The sequence below is a fragment of the Vulpes lagopus genome, chromosome 8 (assembly GCF_018345385.1).
Source record: "Vulpes lagopus strain Blue_001 chromosome 8, ASM1834538v1, whole genome shotgun sequence".
In the NCBI taxonomy this organism is placed as follows: domain Eukaryota; kingdom Metazoa; phylum Chordata; class Mammalia; order Carnivora; family Canidae; genus Vulpes; species Vulpes lagopus.
In genome coordinates, this window is record NC_054831.1 from 104,126,609 (window position 1) to 104,147,045 (window position 20,437).

The 20,437-nt window shown below is 37.1% G+C and overlaps 1 protein-coding gene, 1 non-coding gene and 1 pseudogene across 3 annotated transcripts in view; 2 read left to right on the forward strand and 1 right to left on the reverse strand.

The window, feature by feature from the left end:
- The window catches only part of BDP1 (B double prime 1, subunit of RNA polymerase III transcription initiation factor IIIB), an 89,926-nt gene that overhangs the window by 36,245 nt on the left and 33,244 nt on the right, over positions 1-20,437 (forward strand). For both annotated transcript variants that reach the window (XM_041766694.1, XM_041766695.1), the window contains exons 17-25: positions 1,166-2,834; positions 4,009-4,190; positions 4,633-4,855; positions 8,028-8,206; positions 9,710-9,914; positions 10,937-11,076; positions 15,799-15,997; positions 16,289-16,479; positions 17,518-17,905. In XM_041766694.1, the coding sequence (XP_041622628.1) occupies positions 1,166-2,834; positions 4,009-4,190; positions 4,633-4,855; positions 8,028-8,206; positions 9,710-9,914; positions 10,937-11,076; positions 15,799-15,997; positions 16,289-16,479; positions 17,518-17,905 (3,376 nt within the window). The remainder of the gene's footprint in view (positions 1-1,165; positions 2,835-4,008; positions 4,191-4,632; positions 4,856-8,027; positions 8,207-9,709; positions 9,915-10,936; positions 11,077-15,798; positions 15,998-16,288; positions 16,480-17,517; positions 17,906-20,437) is intronic.
- LOC121498275 lies at positions 584-690 on the reverse strand. The gene has a single exon (XR_005989672.1). It is a non-coding gene; the product is annotated as a U6 spliceosomal RNA (small nuclear RNA).
- On the forward strand, positions 7,277-7,444 carry LOC121498420 (annotated as a pseudogene).

Genomic DNA, 20,437 nt, shown 5'->3' on the forward strand with positions numbered 1-20,437 from the left:
TAATAGGGGCAAAGAGGTAGGCATAGTAGGCACAGATTGGTTCAGCTCCAATGCAGAGGACTGGAGACTTGGCCAGTATTTGGGAAGGATCATATGCATGACAATTAGAGATTGTTCAGAGCCACTTGGCCACCACTCTAATTGACCTTACTGATTTCTCTTTATACATATCTCTGTATGAGTAGGTATATTTATTTTATTTTATTTTTCTTTAAAGATTTTATTTATTTATTAATGAGAGAGACTGGCAAAGGGAGAAGCAGGCTCCTCACAGGAGCCCAACGTGGGACTTGATCCTAGACCCAGGGATCACTATTCCCTGAGTCAAAGGCAGACATTCAACCGCTGAGCCACCTAGGCGTCCTGATATATTTATTTATTTATTTATTTATTTTAAATTTTTATTTATTTACTTATTTTTTTAATTTTTTTTAAAAATTATTTTTTATTGGTGTTCAATTTACCAACATACAGGAAAACACCCAGTGCCCATCCCGTCAAGTGTCCACCTCAGTGCCCGTCACCCATTCCCCTCCAACACCCGCCCTCCTCCCCTTCCACCACCCCTAGTTCGTTTCCCCCGAGTTAGGAGTCTTTATTCATGAATTTGCGTGTCATCCTTGCGCAGGGGCCATGCTAATCTTCTCTGTATCGTTCCAATTTTAGTATATGTGCTGCCGAAGTGAGCACGTCCTGATATATTTATTTAAAAAATTTTAAAGGGATCCCTGGGTGGCGCAGTGGTTTAGCGCTTGCCTTTGGCCCAGGGCGCGATCCTGGAGACCCGGGATCGAATCCCACGTCGGGCTCCCGGTGCATGGAGCCTGCTTCTCTCTTTGCCTGTGTCTCTGCCCTCCCCACCCCCCTCTCTCTCTGTGTGACTATCATAAATAAATAAAAATTAAAAAAAAACATTTAGAAATTTAGAAAACCGGACATTTAAAAAAAAATAAGTAAAAAATAAAAAATTTTAAATTTCAAAACATGGTGTTCCCCCCTCTTAATTTTTAGGTTTTACCCAGAGCTGCCTGAGGCTTTAATTAATTAATTAATTAATTTTATTTGAGAATTCCTTGTCTTTCAGTAGTATTTTCCCAACCATTCTCTCTTCAGCTGGCAGTATGGTTTAAAATTTGATTGTGTGTCTTTCTTTTTTATTATTTAGTATTCAAGAGGATAATAAAGTCCCAGTTCTAAAGACTCGATTTCAGAAACCGAAACCAAATATAGGAAGAGGAGCTAGAAGAAGAGAAGTTTTCTCAAAGGAGGAGGTGTCAGAGGAGATTGTTGCATCTGAGCAGTTCACGGCACCTTTGAGGGAAACTGTGAGAGTGGAAGAAACCTTACCAAAGGAGAGGGTATCAGTAGAGGCTAGTACTACTAATACTAAGGAAATGGAGTCATATTTAAAAAAAACTGGAAGAGAAAACTCTCCCAGAGAGAAGATACCAGAAATAATGGATAACAGTGTGGAAATGGAGACAGATTTGAAAGAAACTGGAAGGGAAGTTTCCCCAGGGGACAGTGTATCAGAGGTGTCTGATGTCACTGAGGAAAGAGTGATAAATTTGAAAGAAACTGAAAGAGCGGTTTCACCAAGAGATACTATATTGGAGGTATCTGAGCTCACTGAGGAAAGAGTGATAAATTTGGAGGAAACTGGAAGAGCGGTTTCACCAAGAGATACTATATTGGAGGTATCTGAGCTCACTGAGGAAAGAGTGATAAATTTGGAGGAAACTGGAAGAGAGGTTTCCCCAAGGGATATTACATTGGAGGTATCTGAGCTCACTGAGGAAAGAGTGATAAATTTGGAAGAAACTGGAAGAGAGGGTTCCCCAAGGGATACTATATTGGAGGTATCTGAGCTCACGGAGGAAAGAGTGATAAATTTGGAAGAAACTGGAAGAGCGGTTTCTCCAAGGGATAATATATCGGAGGTATCTGAGCTCACTGAAGAAAGAGTGATAAATTTGGAAGAAACTGGAAAAGACGTTTCTCCAAGGGATACTATATTGGAGGTATCTGAGCTCACAGAGGAAAGAGTGATAAATTTGGAAGAAACTGGAAAAGAGGTTTCTCCAAGGGATACTATATTGGAGGTATCTGAGCTCACAGAGGAAAGAGTGGTAAATTTGGAAGAAACTGGAAGAGAGGCTTCCCCAAAGGATACTATATCGGAGGTATCTGAGCTCACTGAGGAAAGAGTGATAAATTTGGAAGAAACTGGAAGAAGAGAAATATCCTTACAGGAAAATGCCCCAGAGGTCAGCACTACAGATGAAGTAGAAACAGGTTTAGAAGAAACTAGAAGCGAGATTTCTATAAGGGAGAATGTTCCAGAGATGGTTGATGCCACTGAGGAGAGAGAAATACATTTGGAAGAAACTGAAAGAGGAGAAATAGACATAGAAGGAGAGGTCAAGACTCAAGGTGAAATGGAGACAGACTGGAAAGAAATTGGAAAAGAAACTTCCCCAAGGGAAAAGGTACCAATGGATATCAGTGCCATAAGGGAAAAGGAGATTGATTTGAAAGAAACTGAAGAAAGAAACCTTTCTCTGATGGAAAAGCAATCAGGAAAGATAACTGCTATTGAAGAAACAGAAGCAGATTTGAAAGAAACTGGAGGAGACATTTCCTTGAGGGAAAGCAGATCAGAAGAGATTAGTCCTCCTGAAGAAATGGCTGCAGATTTGGAAAAAACTGGAAAAATAGACATTTCTTTAAGGAAAAATGGAGCAGAGGAGACTAAGACCTCAAGACAAACTGAGACTGATTTAATACAGAGCAGTAGTAGTTGCTGCAGCACTGTGCCTTCACTAAATATCAAAGTATGTATTTTTCTGGTCTTTATAAAATTTTGAACACTTTTTCATAGAAAATTATCAAAATAAAAATTGTGATTATTGCTTTTAAATCCCACAACATTTAAAATCTCTAAAAGCTTAAAATCTTTCTCAGCTGTAAATTCTATGTTATAGGACCTTAAATTATATATCTTTAAAAAAATAATTTAAAAATATTTAATTATGGAGAAGTAAACCATTCTTAATGTAAGTTTGAAGTTATTCTTTTAGCTAAAAGGAGTGTAGGGGGTTGGACTGAATTTGTGCTAACGCTAGTATGAACATACATTAGAATTATTTCTTTTGACCACATCTTTCTAAGTTTTTATTTATTTAGAGCAAGGGGAAGGAGCAGAAGGAGAAAGACAATCCCAAGCAGACTCTGCATTGAGCAGGGAGTCCAATGTGGGGCTCCATCTTATAACCCTGAGATCATGACCTGAGCCTAAACCAAGAGTTGGTTGCTTAACTGACTGAGCCACTCAGGTGCCCCCCTACTCCACTTTTAAATTTTCTTATTTAAAATTTTTTTTCAAATTTCATTTTAGAGTGAGAATGAGTATGAATGGGACAGGGGCAGAGAGAGACAGAATCTCAAGCAGCTCCATGGTCATCAAGAAGCCCAGTGTGGGGCTTGATCCCACGACCTTGGGATCATGACCTGAGCTGAAATCAAGAGTTGGACTCCCAACTGACTGAGCCACCCAGGTGCCCCTAAAATTTCCTTTTGTTAAAAGTTTCCAGTTGAGGTACTTGGTTATTAGCTCAGTTGGTGGATCAATCATACAACTTTTTTTTTTTTTTTTAAGATTTTATTTATCCATGAGAGACACAGAGGGACACAGGAAGAGAGAGAAGCAGGCTCCATGCAGGGAGCCCGACATGGGACTTGATCCCGATCCCGGGTCCCCAGATTCACACCCTGGGCTGAAGGCGGCACCAAACCGCTGAGCCACCCAGGCTGCCCCCCCCCTTTTTTTTAAGCATGTGACTCTTGATCTTGGGGTTGTAGGTTTGAGCCGTATGTTGAGTATAGAGATTACTTAAAAATAAGATCTTTAAGAAAAAACAAAAATTTCCAGTTACTGGAAGTTCACACTGTTGTGACATTTTCCATTTGTGCTGATTTACTTTGGTTGATTTCTATAACTTCCTCCAGAACATTAGCAGTGAAGTACTGTCCATGGTGCATACACCTGAAGAAGAAACAAATTCTGAAAAGGAACTATCAGATCACTTGAGCCGTTTGAAAACTTTGCAGATTTCTGAACCTGATAAAACAGAAGACCAGGGGATACTATCTTCAGATGTTCCAGAGCAGTTTTCAGATACTAATTTAAGGTACAAGTGTATTGATCTGTGTGCTTTTAAAGACAAAGCGTTTAGAGTTATAGTTTCAGATTGTGTGGAACTAAGTAAGGTTTTAAGACCTATCCTCTATAGCATAGTGTTCTAGATTTTAAGCTGGGTTTGGGATGATTGGAAGGGAATTTTGAGGTCGTCGTGACAGTAGATTGAGAGAATTACTAACGTCGGAATTTTACGTTACACACAATCCTATGTCAACGTGGGTGTGAGAAAACCTGTATTTTTGCAAAGATGTTATTTGTAGGCTTATATTTGGATTGTACTCATGTTTTTCAGGATCTACCAAATAGTCCAGTTTGTTTTCCTCTGAAGAATTAGAATTAATATTTACTGCTAGTTTCTCAAGTTGTCCTTTGACTCTGTTCTCATTGCCCCTTCAACTCATTCTAAAGGTTGATAATCCTTTTTCCAAAAGCAAATCTCTTCCTCAAGAGCAGAAGCCACTTGAAGTTAGACCAGCACCTTTTGTGAGAAGTCGATTCAAAAGACCAAAACCAAACTTAGCAAGAGCAACTTTAAAGAGAGAGACTACAGAAGCAGAAAAACATGTACGTGGGAAGAAATCGGAAACTGATAAAACTGAGATAGTTGTGGTACCACAGAGCAGTGAAGAGATGAATACTTCCCCTTCTCAACATGTGAGTACTATTCAAGGTGGATGTTTTTTGTGTTAGCTCTTATGGTTATTAAAGTAAAAGAACTGGGAGTAACATTTCACAAATATTTTCTCTTGTAATTTCTGCTGCCTGTGGTACTGTTCTTGCTGTACTTAATGTCCCTCATATGCCATGTGGTTTTATAAGAATCTCGTAGGTCTCACAATGGGCAGATATGTCATGGGAAGGAATTTAAGAAGCCTAGGCTCCAGTTTTGACCCTTTATTCATCATGTGACCGTAGCCAATGATGCGGCTGGCTTCTTCACAGGAAAAACTGAGATTGATAGTCATTCTTTATTTTACTTGGTTGTTAAGGTAAAGAGTTAGAAGCTTGATGGGAATTAAAGGAGATATTTTATTTACTTTGTTAACTTGGTCCATAACAAATTAAGATCGTGTGATACAGTATCAAAAACTTTGAAAGGAAGTGTTAACACTCCTAAGTTGATTGTTCTAAGCATGTAAGTACTTTTTTGGCCATATAGATGGCAACAGGTACATGAAGAGATACTCAACATCACTGATCATCAGGAAAATGCAAATCAAAACCACAATAAGCTATCACCTTACATCAGACAGAATAACTAATATCAGAAAGACAAGAAATAACAAGTGTCGGCAAAGATGTGGAGAGAAACTGTCATGCACTATTAGTGGGAATGTAAATTGATGCAACCACTGTGGAAAACAGTGTGGATGTTCTTTAAAAAATAAGGCTCCAGGAATTCTAGTAGTGGACATTTGCCCAAAGAATATGGAAAGAGGGGGATCCCTGGGTGGCGCAGCGGTTTGGCGCCTGCCTTTGGCCCAGGGCGCGATCCTGGAGACCCGGGATCGAATCCCACATCGGGCTCCCGGTGCATGGAGCCGGTTTCTCCCTCTGCCTGTGTCTCTGCCTCTCTCTCTCTCTCTCCCTCTCTCTCTCTCTCTCTCTGTGACTATCATAAATAAATAAATAAAAATTAAAAAAAAAAAAAAGAATATGGAAAGATTTGGGCAAATGTCCACTACTAGAATTCCTGGATCCTTATTTTTTAAAGAACATCCACACTGTTTTCCACAGTGGTTGCATCAATTTACATTCCCACTAATGGACCCTTATGTTTATCATAGCATTATTTACAGTAGACAAGATAGGAGGGCAACCGAAGTGTCTACCAATAGATGAATGGATAAGGAAAATGAATTATGTATGTACAATGAAGTGTTACCCAGCCATTAAAAAAAAAAAGAGAAAGAGATGTTGCCATTTACAGTAACATGGATGGACCTAGGAGTCCATTTTGCCAAGTGAAATATTATGCTAAGAGAAATAAGCCAGAGAAAGGCAACTACCATGTAATTTCACTTAACATGTGGACTCTAAAAAACAACAAAAAACCAGAAGCAGACTCAAATACAGAGAATAAACTGGTGGTTGCCAGAGGAGAAGTGGGTGGGGGGATGGAGGAAATAGGAAAAGGGGATTAAGAGATATAGACTTCCCAGGGTGCCTGGCTGACTTAGTTGGTAAACCATGCAACTCTTGATCTTCGGGTTATAAATTTGAACCCCATGTTAGGTGTAGAGATTACTTAAAATCTTCAAGAAGTACAAACTTTCAGTCCTGAAATAAGTCACAGAGGAAAAAAAAGTATAGCATAGGGAATATAGTTAATAATATAGTAATTGTGAATGGTGACAGGTAGTGACTATACTTACCATGGTGAATATTGAATAATGTAAAATTGTTGAGTCACTGTGTTGTAAAACTAATAAAGCATGGTATGTCAACTATATTTCAATAATTAATAAAGACTAGTTCGCAAAAAATAATAAAAGAATGAATTTTCTAAAAGTACCATTTTGGAGGGTGGCTGGGTGGCTCAGGTGGTGATCCCAGTGTCTTGGGATCAAGTCCTGCACTGGGCTCCACAAAGGGAGCCTGCTTCTCCCTCTGTCTATGTCTCTGCCTCTCTCTCTCTCTCTCTCTCTCTCTCTCTCTCTGTGTCTCTCATGAATAAATAAATAAAATCTTGAAAAAAATGATTGTAGAAGAACCATTTTGGATTAAAATTCTTTTATGGTTTTATTTTGTTTATTAAAAAATATTTATTTATGAGAGACAGAGAGAGAGAGAGAGGCAAAGATAGGCAGAGGGAGAAGCAGGCTTCTCACACGGAGCCCAGTGTGGGACTCCATCCCAGGACCCAAGATCATGCTCTGAGCCGAAGGCAGCCGCTCAACCCGCTGAGCCACCCAGGCGTCCCAGAATTCTTCTTTTATGTTTTAAAGTAGCTTATTAGTTCTGGGGCTCCCGAGTAGCTTGGTTGTTTAAGTATCTGACCCCTGATTTCAGCTCAGGTCTTTATTTCAGGATCGTGAGTTCAAGACTGGTGTGGATCTTACTTAAAAATAAATAAGCTTTGCACAATGGCAGTATCATAGCCAATGAGGTTTATCTGAGGCGTGATTATTGCTAATTGAAATATAAAATAGAATAGCTTAGCTCTTACTATGTTTGACAATTTGTACTTTTTCTTCTTATATGTTAAGAGGTATAATTTTTTTAATTTTATCTGATTATAAAAATTTCCAATTGAAAAAATATGTAATCTAAAATATGAGAGTCTATTGTAATGTCCCATTTCTCCCTCCCAAGCTAATCAATCATGTAGCTATTTTGAGTATATCCACCCATCCCTTTCTGTATAGGAATTTATATATAAATAATGTGTTGGTATTTTCATTGTTTTCCAAAAATGGCATAATAACTTCTCGTTTTTTCACTTAATACAGTATTATTTTTGGATCAGTATATACAAATTTGTCTTCTAAATGGCTCTGGACTGTTCCATTATAAACAAATTATAATTTATTTAATACTCTACTGATAGATTTGTCTTGTTTCCAGTTTTTTTATTTTGTTCTTGCTTTTTTGGAGGGCTATTAAATCGGTATAGTAAATATCCTTGTGTATAATTTTCTGTATACTTGAGTATTTTTATAAGATACATTTCTAGAAGTAGAAGTGCTGGGAATTTAAACTTTTGGTGGATACTGTTGTCTTCTATATAGACTTGACCAGTTTATTTTGCTAGTAGTATATGAAAGTTCTTGTTTCCCTATACTTTTATCAACCCTTGATGAAATTTTTCTTACCGGCCTTCTAGGGTGTGGCTTCCCAAACGCCATCAAGAGAAAAAGACAAATCAGGTTACAGGCAGGAGGAGGCTCTGATATTACCATGTATACAGACTGAAAAGGACCTTTCACCTGCGAGTTCTTGTGATCCTGAAGAGAAGGCTCAGCCTACAAAGGCCCAGGAAAAGGAATTAGTTGTTTATATGAGGTAAACAGTGATACTTTTTTGAGAATCTAAACTATATTTAAAAAAAAAAATAAGGAAATTTGAGAGAGAAATCTTTCAAGTATTTCTTCATTGTTTTTTTTTTTTTTTTTTAAAGATTTATTTATTCATTCATTCAGAGAGAGTGAAGAGAGAGGCAGAGACACAGGCAGAGGGAGAAGCAGGCTCCATGCAGGAAGCCCGATGTGGGACTCGATCCCGGGGTCTCCAGGATCACACCCCGGCTGCAGGCGGCGCTAAACCGCTGCGCCACCGGGGCTGCCCTATTTCTTCATTGTTATTCAGATCTGTTACTTTATTTCATTTCATTTATTTCTTTTATTTCTTTTACTTTATTTTATTTATTATTATTATTTTTAAAGATTTTATTTATCCATTCATGAGAGACACAGAGAGAGGCAGAGACACAGGCAGAGGGAGAACCAGGCTCCATGCAGGGAGCCCGATGTGGGACTTGATCCCGGAACCCCAGGATCACACCGTGGGCTGAAGGCAGATGCTCAACCGCTGAGCCACCCAGGCGTCCCATGTTACTATATTTTAAAAGTGAATACCAAGCATACTTGACTGACTGACTGACTTTCTTTCTTTCTTTCTTTCTTTCTTTCTTTCTTTCTCTCCTTCCTTCTTTCCTTCCTTCCTTCCTTCCTTCCTTCCTTCCTTCCTTCCTTCCTTTCCTTCCTTTCCTTCCTTTCCTTCCTTCCTGATTTATTTGTTTGAGAGAAGGGTAAGTGCTCAGGGAGGAGGGGCAGAGGGAGAGAGAGTCATAAGTAGACTCCAGGCTAAGCTCAGAGTCCTACATGGGGCTTGATCTCTTCACCCTGAGATCACAACTTGAGCTGAAACCAAGAGTTGAATGCTTAACTGACTGTGCCCCACAGAGGCTCCAAGGTTACTTCATTTATTTTTATTCATATGTCAGACTGCCTAAAATAGAAAACACATTGAGTTACACTTTTTAATGCTTCCCTGCTTGTATTCACTGTTAGCTACTTAAGGATTTATACAAATCATTGCATTTAAAAATACATGTTTGTAAGGATTATATTCATTATCTTCTTAAATATTGTAGTAGAAGACTTATTTACCATTTTAACCATTTTTTATGTATGTTATCTAGTGGCATTATCATACATTCACATTGTTTTGCAACAATTACCTCATGTATCTCCTGAACATTTTCATCTTCTCAAACTAAAACTCTATCCATTAACAATACCACCTCATCCCTCCTCTTTTATTCCCTGATAGCTACCTTTGTACATTGTCTCTGTGAATTTGAATCTTTTAGCTACCTCATATAAATTCATTGCCTTTTGAAAATTAACTATTTTTTAAATAAAAGAAGATATACTTATCAATATAATTTGATTTTCCTCTAATTGCACAAAAATGTATAGTTTATGAAAGGAGACTCAAGTTTTATGATTTTAGTTTTCATTTTTTTACAATCTAGTTCCTTCTCTCCCTATCCTCTTTTTTTAGGGCTCAAAATACGAATACTTTCCAGCAAGAAGAGAAGGAAAGCATTATCCCACCTGCTCGAATAGTAAGGAGCCGACTTCAGAGACCCAGACCAAACATAAGAAAGACTGGACAGACGCAGATAGGAAAAAGTGAAGCTGAAGGCATCCTTAAGGAAGACAGAACAATTGTACAAAAAGATGAAACTAAAAAACTCTTGACTGTGGTGAGTTATTGTTACATAATTAAATTGAGCCTTTTAATGCATTTTGAAACACAAAATGACAACTCACACTGGGCTTAGAATATAGGCATCTGACACCTCTGCTCAATGAGTATATAACATACCTAGTTCTGTTCCAGATTTACCATTCTGTTTTTTTTTTTAAGTGAAAATAGATATATTTTTTCCCTAACTAATGAACCTGTTCATTGTGAAAATGTTCAATTAGTACAAAATATAATGATTATCCTGGTCATAACACCCTTAGGTAACCACTGAAAACCTTTTGACGTACCTTACTAGGTATATCTCCATGCATACATGTGTGTACACTAATGTAACTTTAAATAATAAAATCACTGGGGCACCTGGCTTACTCAGGTGGTGGAGCATGCAACTCTTGATCTTGGGTTTGTAAGTTCAAGCCCCACTGGGTGTAGAGATTACCTAAACATAAAATAAAATATTTTAAAAATTAATAAATAATTGTGTGCATGTTATTTGACTTATTTTTTACTTAATATATTAAATGACTTTCTATGTCAAGAACTACGGAGAGTACATCATTTTTCATTGCTGCATAAGAGTTTGCTCTTTGATGGTTAAACCAGTCTTTTATTGATGTATGTTTTGATACACATCAAAGTAGTGTAATGCCCTTTTCAACAGAGCTTGTTTCTTTGTCCTTTTTTAATTTACCAAGGGAAAATCTATATCTAGAGTGATTGTAATCCTTGTTTGGACCCTCCCTTACCCCTTGGTGGCAGGGTGGGGGGGGGTCAGTGGGTGTTCACAACAGTTAGTTATTTAGTTTTTAAAGCATTGTGTAAAGATAGTAATTGCAGTAATTGAAACTTTTTCTCTGAATTAGACAATTTTCTTTTGGACAGCAAAGAATGAACAGTGCATACCTAGTTTGACTCCTAATTTTGAAAAACTCAGTACCATTCTTAATGATTGAAGTATTTTAGGAGATATGTTCATTTGTTAAAACAAAAACAAAAACTATTTTTTTGTCATTTTAGCCAAATTCTCCAGTTGGAACTGAAATCGAAGTTGTATCCTCTAAAGTTTCAGAAGATAGAATTTATGAAAACCAGAGTCACATGGTTCTTGTAGAACCTCTTCATCTTAACAAAGTAAATGTTGTAGATGAAAAGATGAGGTGAGTTTGCTTTTAATCAGAAAAGCATAAAACTTTTTAAAGATCAAGTTTAAAGATAAAGATAAAATTTTACATCAAGAAAATATTGTGAAAGGGTAAAGTAGTAGTTAATTATGAAATTGAATATTTTGGGCAGCCTGGGTGGCTCAGTGGTTTAGTGCTGCCTTCAGCCCGGGGCTGGATCCCAGAGAGATGTGGGGGGAAAATTTTTTTTTTTAAATATGCTTCTTCAAATACTATAAGAATTGTATGATTGATACTCTTAATTTATAGTTTCTCCACAGTTTAGTGAGCATCTTCATTTTTTATTTTAAAACTAAATTTTTTTTAACTAAATTTAATAGGAGACAGAGGTTCTGTTTTTTATTTTATTTTTTTAAAATATTTTATTTATTCATGAGAGACACAGACAGAGAGAGAGGCAGAGACATAGGCAGAGTGAGAAGCAGCTTCCATGCAGGGAGCCCAATGTGGGATTTATCCTAGAACTCCAGGATTGTGACCTGAGCCAAAGGCAAATGTTCAACCCCTGAGCCACCCAGGCATCCCTAGACAGAAGTTCTTAAGTTCTTTGTATATTTACAAATTACAAATTTATATCCTTCCTAAATTCATGAATAGGAAGTACTATGAATTACTTAATATATGCTGTATTTAGAATTGTGTCCCAAACCAAATGGTAAGAATGTTATTATCTTTTTTTTTTTTTTAGAATGGTATCTTTTTTTTTATTTTGTTTTACTTTATCTTTTATTTTTTATTTTTTATTTTTTTAGAATGATATCTTTTAAATGAGTTACACTAGAAAGGTGAAGATAGTTCAGTACTACCACTTTTATTTATTGCTTGTAATTTGCTTTATTATTATTGATACTACTTTAAAAAAAAAGATTTATTTAGCACGCTCCTGTGTGAGTGAGTGGGGAGAGGGGCAGAGGGAGAAAAAGAATCTCAAGCAGATTCCCCAACATGGAGCCCCATGCAGGGCTTGATCTTACAAGGTCAACTTTCTTACTTGATCTTTCAAGTTATGAAATCATAACTTGAGCCAGAATCAGGACTTAGACTCTTAACCAACTGAGCTACCCAGGTGCCTTGATACTACTTTTTGTTCAGCAGTGATCCAAGAATGCCTCATTGTAAGGGTACCAATGGAGAGAGGACCCCAAAAAAGTGAAAGAATAGCAGGGCCAGCGGGATGTCTGGGGGAGAGGGAACAGCAGTTCCAAAGTACTTAAGGCAAGAGCATACCTGGCTTGTTTGAGGAATAGTAAAGGGAGCTAGTGTGAAACAGGGAAAGAGAAGGGAGAGTAGTAGATGTAGGAAGGTGTAAAGGCTGACCGAGGAGAATGGCAGATGATATAGGACCATTGTAAGGAATTTGATTTTGACTCTAAGTGAGCCTTTAAAGAAGCAGTGACCTTCAAGGTCAGCCTTTCATATACTCTTATTTATAATTGACTAGGGAGACCTAGAGGATTTAAATGGCTTTTCAAAATAACATTGCCAAATTAGTTTTTAAACTTAAGTTTTTAGGATTTATGACTTTCAGACCAGCAGATTCCTGTAGTTACATAGGCAGACCATCCTAAAAGAAACTGCGTATTTCAAGAGATTTTATTTTGAACTTTTGTGTTTTTTAATGAGAGAAATCAAACTTTCCAACACATTTTTAATTTAAATTCAATTAATTAACATACACGGTATTATTAGTTTTAGAGGTAGAGGTCAGTGATAAGTCTTATATCACACCCAGTGCTCATTATATCAGGTACCCTCCTTAATGCCCATCACCCAGACACCCCATCCCCACACCCACCTCCCCTCCAACAACCCTTAGTTTGTTTCCTGTGGTCAAGAGTCTCTTCTGGTTTGTCTCACTCTCTGATTTCATTCTGTTTTACTTTTTTTCTCCCTTCCCCCATGATCCTCTGTTTTGTTTGTTAAATTCCCCATATGAGTGAGATCATATAATTGTCTTCCTCTGATTGGCTTATTTCGCTTAGCATAACACCTTCAGTTCCATCCACATCATTGCAAATCACAAGATTTTTTTTTTTGGTGGTGGAATAGTAGTCCATTGTATACACACACAAACAACACACACGCACACATCATATCTTTATCTGTTCATCTGTTGATGGACATCTGGGCTCTTCCCCTAGTTTGGCTGTTGGGGCATTGCTGCTATAAACATTGGGGTGCAAGTGCCCTTCAGATCACTACATTTGTATCTTTGGGGTAAATAACCAGTAGTGCAATTGCTGGGTGGTAGGGTAGCTATGTTTTCCAGAGTGGCTGCAGCAGCTTACATTCCCACCAACAGTATAATAGGGTTTCCCTTTCTCCGCATCCTCACCACCATCTGTCTTTTCCTGACTTGTTAATTTTAGTCATTCTGACTAGTGTGAGGTGGTATCTCATTGTGATTTTGATTTGTAGTTTTCTGATGCCGAGTGATGGGGAGCATTTTTTCGTGTGTCTGTTGGCCATTTGTATGTCTTTGGAGAAATGTCTGTTCATATCTTCTGACCATTTCTTGATTGGATTATTTGTCCTTTGGGTGCTGAGTTTGATAAGTTCTTTATAGATTTTGGATATCAGTCCTTTATCTGATAAGATATTTGCAAGTGTCTTCTTCCATTCTGTAGATTGCCTTTTGGTTTTGTCAGCTGTTTGCTGTGCAGAAGTTTTTTCTCATGATGAAGTCTCAATAGACGAAGTCCTAGTAGTCCATTTTTGCCTTTGTTTCCCTTGCCTTTGGAGACATGTCTAGCAAGAACTTGCTACAGCCGAGGTCAAGAAGGTTGCTGCCTGTGTTCTCTAGGATTTTGATGGATTCCTGTCTCATATTTATATCTTTCATCCATTTTGAGTCTCTTTTTCTGTCTGGTGTAAGGACTTAGTCTAGTTTCGCATGGCTGTCCAATTTTCCCAATGCCATTTGTTGAGAGACGTTTATTTCCATTTTTTCCATTGGATGTTCTTTCCTGCTTTGTCAAAGATGAGTTGAACATAGAGTTGAGGGTTCATTTCTGGGTTCTCTGTTCTGTTCCATTGATTTGTGCATTTGATGATCATGATCTTGTAATGTAGCTTGAAGTGAGGCATTATGATGCCATCAGCTTTGGTTTTCTTTTCCAGGATTCCTTTGGCTGTTCATGGTCTTCTTTCTGGTTCCATACAAATTTTAGGATTATTTGTTCCAACTCTTTGAAAAAGTTGATGGTATTTTGATAGGGATTGCACTGAATTTATAGATTGCTCTAGGTAGTGTAGACATTTTAACAGCATTTGTTCTTCCATGAGCATGGAACGTTTTTCCATTTCTTTGTATCTTTCTCAATTTCTTTCATGAGTGTTCTATGGTTTTCTGAGTACAGATTCTTGGCCTCTTCAGTTAGGTTTATTCCTAGGTATCTTACGGTTTTTGGTGTGGTTGTAAATGGGATCAACTCCTTAATTTCTCTTTGTTTTGTCCTATAGTATATAAATGCAACTGGAAGATATCAAACTTTAACATTTTTTTATGGAAAACCACACTCCTTTTTTTTTTTCTTCTAAAGATTTTATGTATTTATTCATGAGAGACTCAGAGAGGCAGAGACACAGGCAGAGGGAGAAGCAAGCTCCCTGTGAGTACCAATGTGGGACTCCATCCCAGGATCCTGGGATCACAACCTGAATCAAAGGCAGACACTCAACCACTGAGCCACTCAGGTGCCCAGAACAACCTTTTTCTCTTCATGAAATTTATACCACTTATTTGCTTTATCGTGAATGGTAATTTCTTCAGAGTAAAAACCTTTATAGTTTTAATGTTAGACTGTTCCTAAGTTCAGTATTGTCTTGTTCCTTTTGTTATCAGTAGCATGTTAGGTTTATATATCTATTTTATTCTTATTTGCCTTTGTAGAATTGCACTTAAGATTAGTCTCCAGCATATATGTTTCATTGAACTCTTGATATGTATATACCTAATTTTCTTTATAATATCCAAGTTAAAAAAAAAATATCCAAGTTTATATTGGTTTTAAGCTTCCCAATTCAGAATTCAGATTCTTGTTAATTATTAAAATATTTTCTAGGAAAATAAGACAGCTGTTTAAGGGTTGTTTTGGGAGTTATACCTATTCTATTGAACGTCAAACCTTGTCTTTTTCTGATTTGGCAGATACGAATAGATTATTTTGAGATCCTATGACATGGCTGTCTGTAAACCCTTTTCCATAAATGAAAGGCCTGTGATGGGAGAACAGATTCTGGCTTTCAAGCTTGGTCTTGAACCAGAAGGGCCAACGATATTGTGACCATTGTATATTTGCTTATGCTTCAGAGCCCAGTTGAAGATAATTGGTTAAAGTAACTTTATGAAATCCATGTTTAACTACTTTGATTTTTTTGGTATCTAGTTGTTTCTTTGAAAAATTACATGAAGTACTATGATGCTACACACCAGAATCAATTAAAGTTAAAAAAAAATATTAGTATTACTGTAAAACTATTTCCCAGACTATACAGAAAATGGAAATTATAAAGGCTTTTGGAGTCTTTATATCAGCATGTGATTTCATTCTATGTGCTTGGTTTTAAAGCCAATTTATATATAGTTGTTTGAAAATAGTATTGGTTTGTGTTCAAAATTGTTTGATATAACAGCTGTTACATCAATAAGGAATATCCTGATTTTGGTTTTTCATCATAATTTGTGCTTCATTCTAGAGATGAACCTAAAAGTTCAATTCCTAGTCCAGCACATTTGGTAAGAAGGCGATTCCAAAAGGTTAAGCCAAATTTGGGAAGAGCACATGGTAAGAAAGAGGAACCAGACATTGGAAGAGACAGAGCAGATCAGAGTGAGGCAAGGAAGCCAGAAAATAATTTGCTGCAGCCAAGGGATTCTGACACCCATCTTCAAAAAGTAAGTTTGGAAAAAATACTTTTTTATCATTGGGTTCTGTTTTGTCAAGATCATTAAGAAGAGAATTTTTAAGAATACAAATTTTGTTTTTTGTACTGTAAATTTTATAAAAATAGAATGACCTTCTAATATTATAAAAAGTTAGAAACCAGTCACACGTATGTGTGTGTGTGTGTGTGTGTGTGTGTGTGTGTGTGTGAATAAGCTTAGAGCTTTAGGCACAGCTACTGAACCAAATTATCATAGAGATTGTTTCTATGGTAACATTAGCTGTTTCTTCTTAAATTTAAGGAAAAGGCTGGTTTTCTGACATCTTCAGAAGTTTCATCAAGAAAAGATTGTATAGATTCCAAAGAGGCTTGTTTGGCAAAAAAAAAAGCTCATTCAGAAGTTGGACCATCAGGAAGTGTTGGAGAAAAAACTGGAAGAGATAATTCTGTGTCTTTAGTTGTTGAGGAGCAATGTGTCAGTAAACTATCAAGGTAAAGTTTTATTTAACAAATACTTTCAGAATAAGAAATAAAAATAACTTACTCTTTATAGATATCCTACCTTAACTTATTGATAGAGTAAAAAGATCTGTTAACAGAAATGTAGAAGGTTTTTTATTTACAGGTCTGTTCCTTTCCCACTTAGGATTTTTATTTACCTAAAAAGTTTACCTTTTTCTGATGTTCTTAGGAAGATATTTCTTTCCTACATTTACAGTTTCTGGATATTAAGTGTATTAGACATGAGCAGAAAAACCTGACCAAAGTAGTATGAATTCCCTAAATAATTAAGGTGATAGTTTGATTTGGGCCATAAACATAGGTGAAGGGTACTCACGTTCTATAGTTTTTTTTGTTTTTTTTTTTAAATCTTTATTTATTTATGATAGTCACAGAGAGAGAGAGAGAGAGAGGCAGAGACCCAGGCAGAGGGAGAAGCAGGCTCCATGCACCGGGAGCCTGACGTGGGATTCGATCCCGGGTCTCCAGGATCGCGCCCTGGGCCAAAGGCAGGCGCCAAACCGCTGCGCCACCCAGGGATCCCTCGTTCTATAGTTTTTAAGGGGAGTGAAAAGGAACTTAAATTCTAAAAAACAACTTTGTTCTGATGGATTTTCTGCCTTCCCTTCTTTATTTTAACCTCTTCTGTTTACCCACTAGGATACACCAATATCACTTTTTGATCCCATATTCTGTTTTACTGGATCATTTTCCTTTTCTCATTTTCTTCTAATAATTTCTAGTCTCATGTCTTATCCTCATTTAAATAACAAGGAAAAAATGGCCCCAGAATTAAAAACTTACTATGAAAAATGTGTAGGTAGAACTAAGAATGAACTCTGAATAAGAAACTAGTAGTAATAGTACATTTCTTTCTTCATTTCACAGAGTAACTTTGACATAATGGATTGTGGGTGTTTTCATTTTAATGGCTTGAAGTGGGACTTCTTTCTAAGATTTGGTTTTCATTACAATATCTTTCTCCTTGTGCCTGTAATGACTATACTGTTATTTTGATTAAACGTCCAGCTCTCCACAGCTGTTAAAAGAATCAAATTACTCTAAAATTGGTCTGGAACGAAGAACAACTATCTCCTCTGCTTCAGAGTGTGAGGTAGATCATAGTGGAAGGAGAATGCATCGCAAGATGAAACCAAGTGTCACCAGAGGGCGTGGATCTAAACGAGTTCGAAGTAAGACCTTTAAGAAGGAACCTCGTGCTTCTAAGGCCACGCTGGTGACTCTTCGGGCTTCACAGGAAGAAGATGAAGATGATGCTGAAGATTTTGAGCCTGATTATGAAGACGAAAGTTACCATCTTGCCCCAGAAGAAGTAAACAAAGCTCCAGTGTTTGTTCCCATTGGTCTCAGATCTCCAGAACCTGTTTCTGCTCAAATAGAGGAAACAATGGAAGAGGTGGTTTGTTTTTTTCAATTCTTGAAACTTTGTCTTTTTTTCTTAGAGTGTGTCTTATAGTATTGTTTCTTCTTAGTGATTATTTTGATTTGAAAAGTTTGTTTTCTAAATAGCCTCTACTGTATGTAATTTATTTGAGGCCTGGTGGATATCTGAAGGAATAAGTAGAAGGAGGCTCCTGTGGTTACTTAAGCTTTATGACCCAGGCCCACTGTGAGGTAGTATAATAATAAGGAACAATTAGTTTCATTTAATATGTGGAGGTTGATTAATCTACTTTCTGATTAAGTTCTCTTTTTCATTTTGACAGGTGTTTTTTGTTAACTATCTGATAGGCTGAGGCTAAGTTTTAGTTGGTAAAGAAAGTAGAAGGGACGTATTCCTTTATTTTCTTTTTTTAATTGGTAAAATACACATAACATAAAATTTACCATCTTAGCTATTCTAAAGTGTGTAGTTTAGTGGTATTAAGTGTATTCATATTATTGTGCTGCACCATCACTACCATCTATCCACAGAACTTTTTTGTCTTGCAAAACTAAATCTTTACCCATTAAACAGTATATTCCCATTACCTCCTCCCCTCTTGATTATGGCAAGCACTATTCTACATTCATCTTTAGGACTTTAGGTACTTCATGTAACTAGAATCATACAGTATCTGTCCTCATCCATGTTGTAGCATTTGTCAGAATGTTCTTTAAGGTTGAATGATATTTCATCATGTACTATGCCACAGTTTATCTTTTCATCTGTCAATGGACAGTTGGATTGCTTCCATCTTTTCGGTACTGCAGAGAGTGGTGCTATGAACATGGATGTACAAATGCCTCTTCTAAACCCTGTTCTCAGTTCTTTGGGGCATATACCTAGAAGTGGAGTCACTGTATTATATGGTAAAGTGTACACCGATTTTTACTCTTTTGAAAAACCTCCATACTGATTCTATAACAGTTGCATCATTTCCCCTTCCTATCAGCAGTGTACAAGGTTTCTGATTTCTCCACATTCTCACCAGCTCTTCTTTCTTTCTTTCTTTCTTTCTTTCTTTCTTTCTTTCTTTCTTTCTTTCTTTCTTTCTTTTCTTTCTTTCTTCTTTCTTTCTTTTTTCTTTTCTTTCCTTTTCTTTCCTTTTCTTTTTCTTTTTTTTTTTTTTCTCAGAGTAGCCATCCTAATGGATAGGAGGTGGAGGGACATAATATTTTAACTTACTTTGTTATAAGAGCTCCTTTTTTGGCTTCTTGGGTCTAGTATTCCAGCTTTGTTTCTGCCTCAATTTTCAGTAAATTACTCGGCTTAAAGAGCAGCACAACTGCATCTCTTCTGTATTGAGGATTTGTGATAATTTCTGAGTCATTTGCAACAGAATTTGGAGCTGAGATAGTTGTGATGATAATAATAAAAGAAGTAGGAGGGATCCCTGGGTGGCGCAGCGGTTTAGCGGCTGCCTTTGGCCCAGGGTGTGATCCTGGAGACCCGGGATCGAATCCCACGTCGGGCTCCCGGTGCTTGGAGCCTGCATCTCCCTCTGCCTGTGTCTCTGCCTCTCTCTCTCTCTCTCTCTCTCTCTCTCTCTCTCTCTCTCTCTGTGTGTGTGTGTGTGTGTGACTATCATAAATAAATAAAAAAAATTAAAAAAAATAAATAAAAGTAGGAAACTTAAATCAATTCAAGTAATGTTGAATCCAGAAGTAATAGATTATTGAATGTGTAAGTTCATATTTATTGTAAATGGAAGTCCACAGCCACCTTTATTTATTCACTGTTAATAATCACAAGGACAGCTGATTAATACTGCATAAAAAATGATTTAGCTGTATGTTTTGTGTTTTACAAATTTCATTGGTTTGAAAGGCAGATTGTTAAGAGAAAGAAGCCAGTTGCAAAAGAATCACATATAATTCCATTCACATGAAATGTCTTAAACAGGAAAATCTGTAGAGACAGAAAGTAAATTAGTGGTTTGGCTTAGGGATTTGGAGATGAGGGGTTAAGAGAGTGATAACTGGGGACGCCTGGGTGGCTCAGTGGTTGAGTATCTGCCTTCGGCCCAGGGCGTGATCCTGGAGACCTGGGATGAAGTCCCACATTGGGCTCCATGTGAGAAGCCTGCTTCTCCCTCTGCCTGTGTCTCTGCCTCTCTCTCTGTATTTCTCATGAATAAATAAATAAAATCTTTAAAAAAAAAGTGAGGGCAGCCCAGATGGCTCAGCGGTTTAGCACCACCGCCTTCAGCCCAGGGCCTGATCCTGGAGACCCGGATCTAGTCCCACATCGGGCTCCCTGCATGGAGTCTGCTTCTCCCTCTGCCTGTGTCTCTGTCTCTCTTTCTCTCTGTGTCTCTCATGAAAAAATAAAAATAAAATCTTAAAAAAAAAAAAAGTGATAACTAATGGATATGGGGTTCTTGAAATAATGAAAATGTTCTAAAAGTGGAATATCTACAATATTTCCATTTATCATTCATTCTCAACTCTTCAGAAAAAATTTTTTTTCAAGTCACTTGAACTTTTTCATTGATCCCAGGTCTAT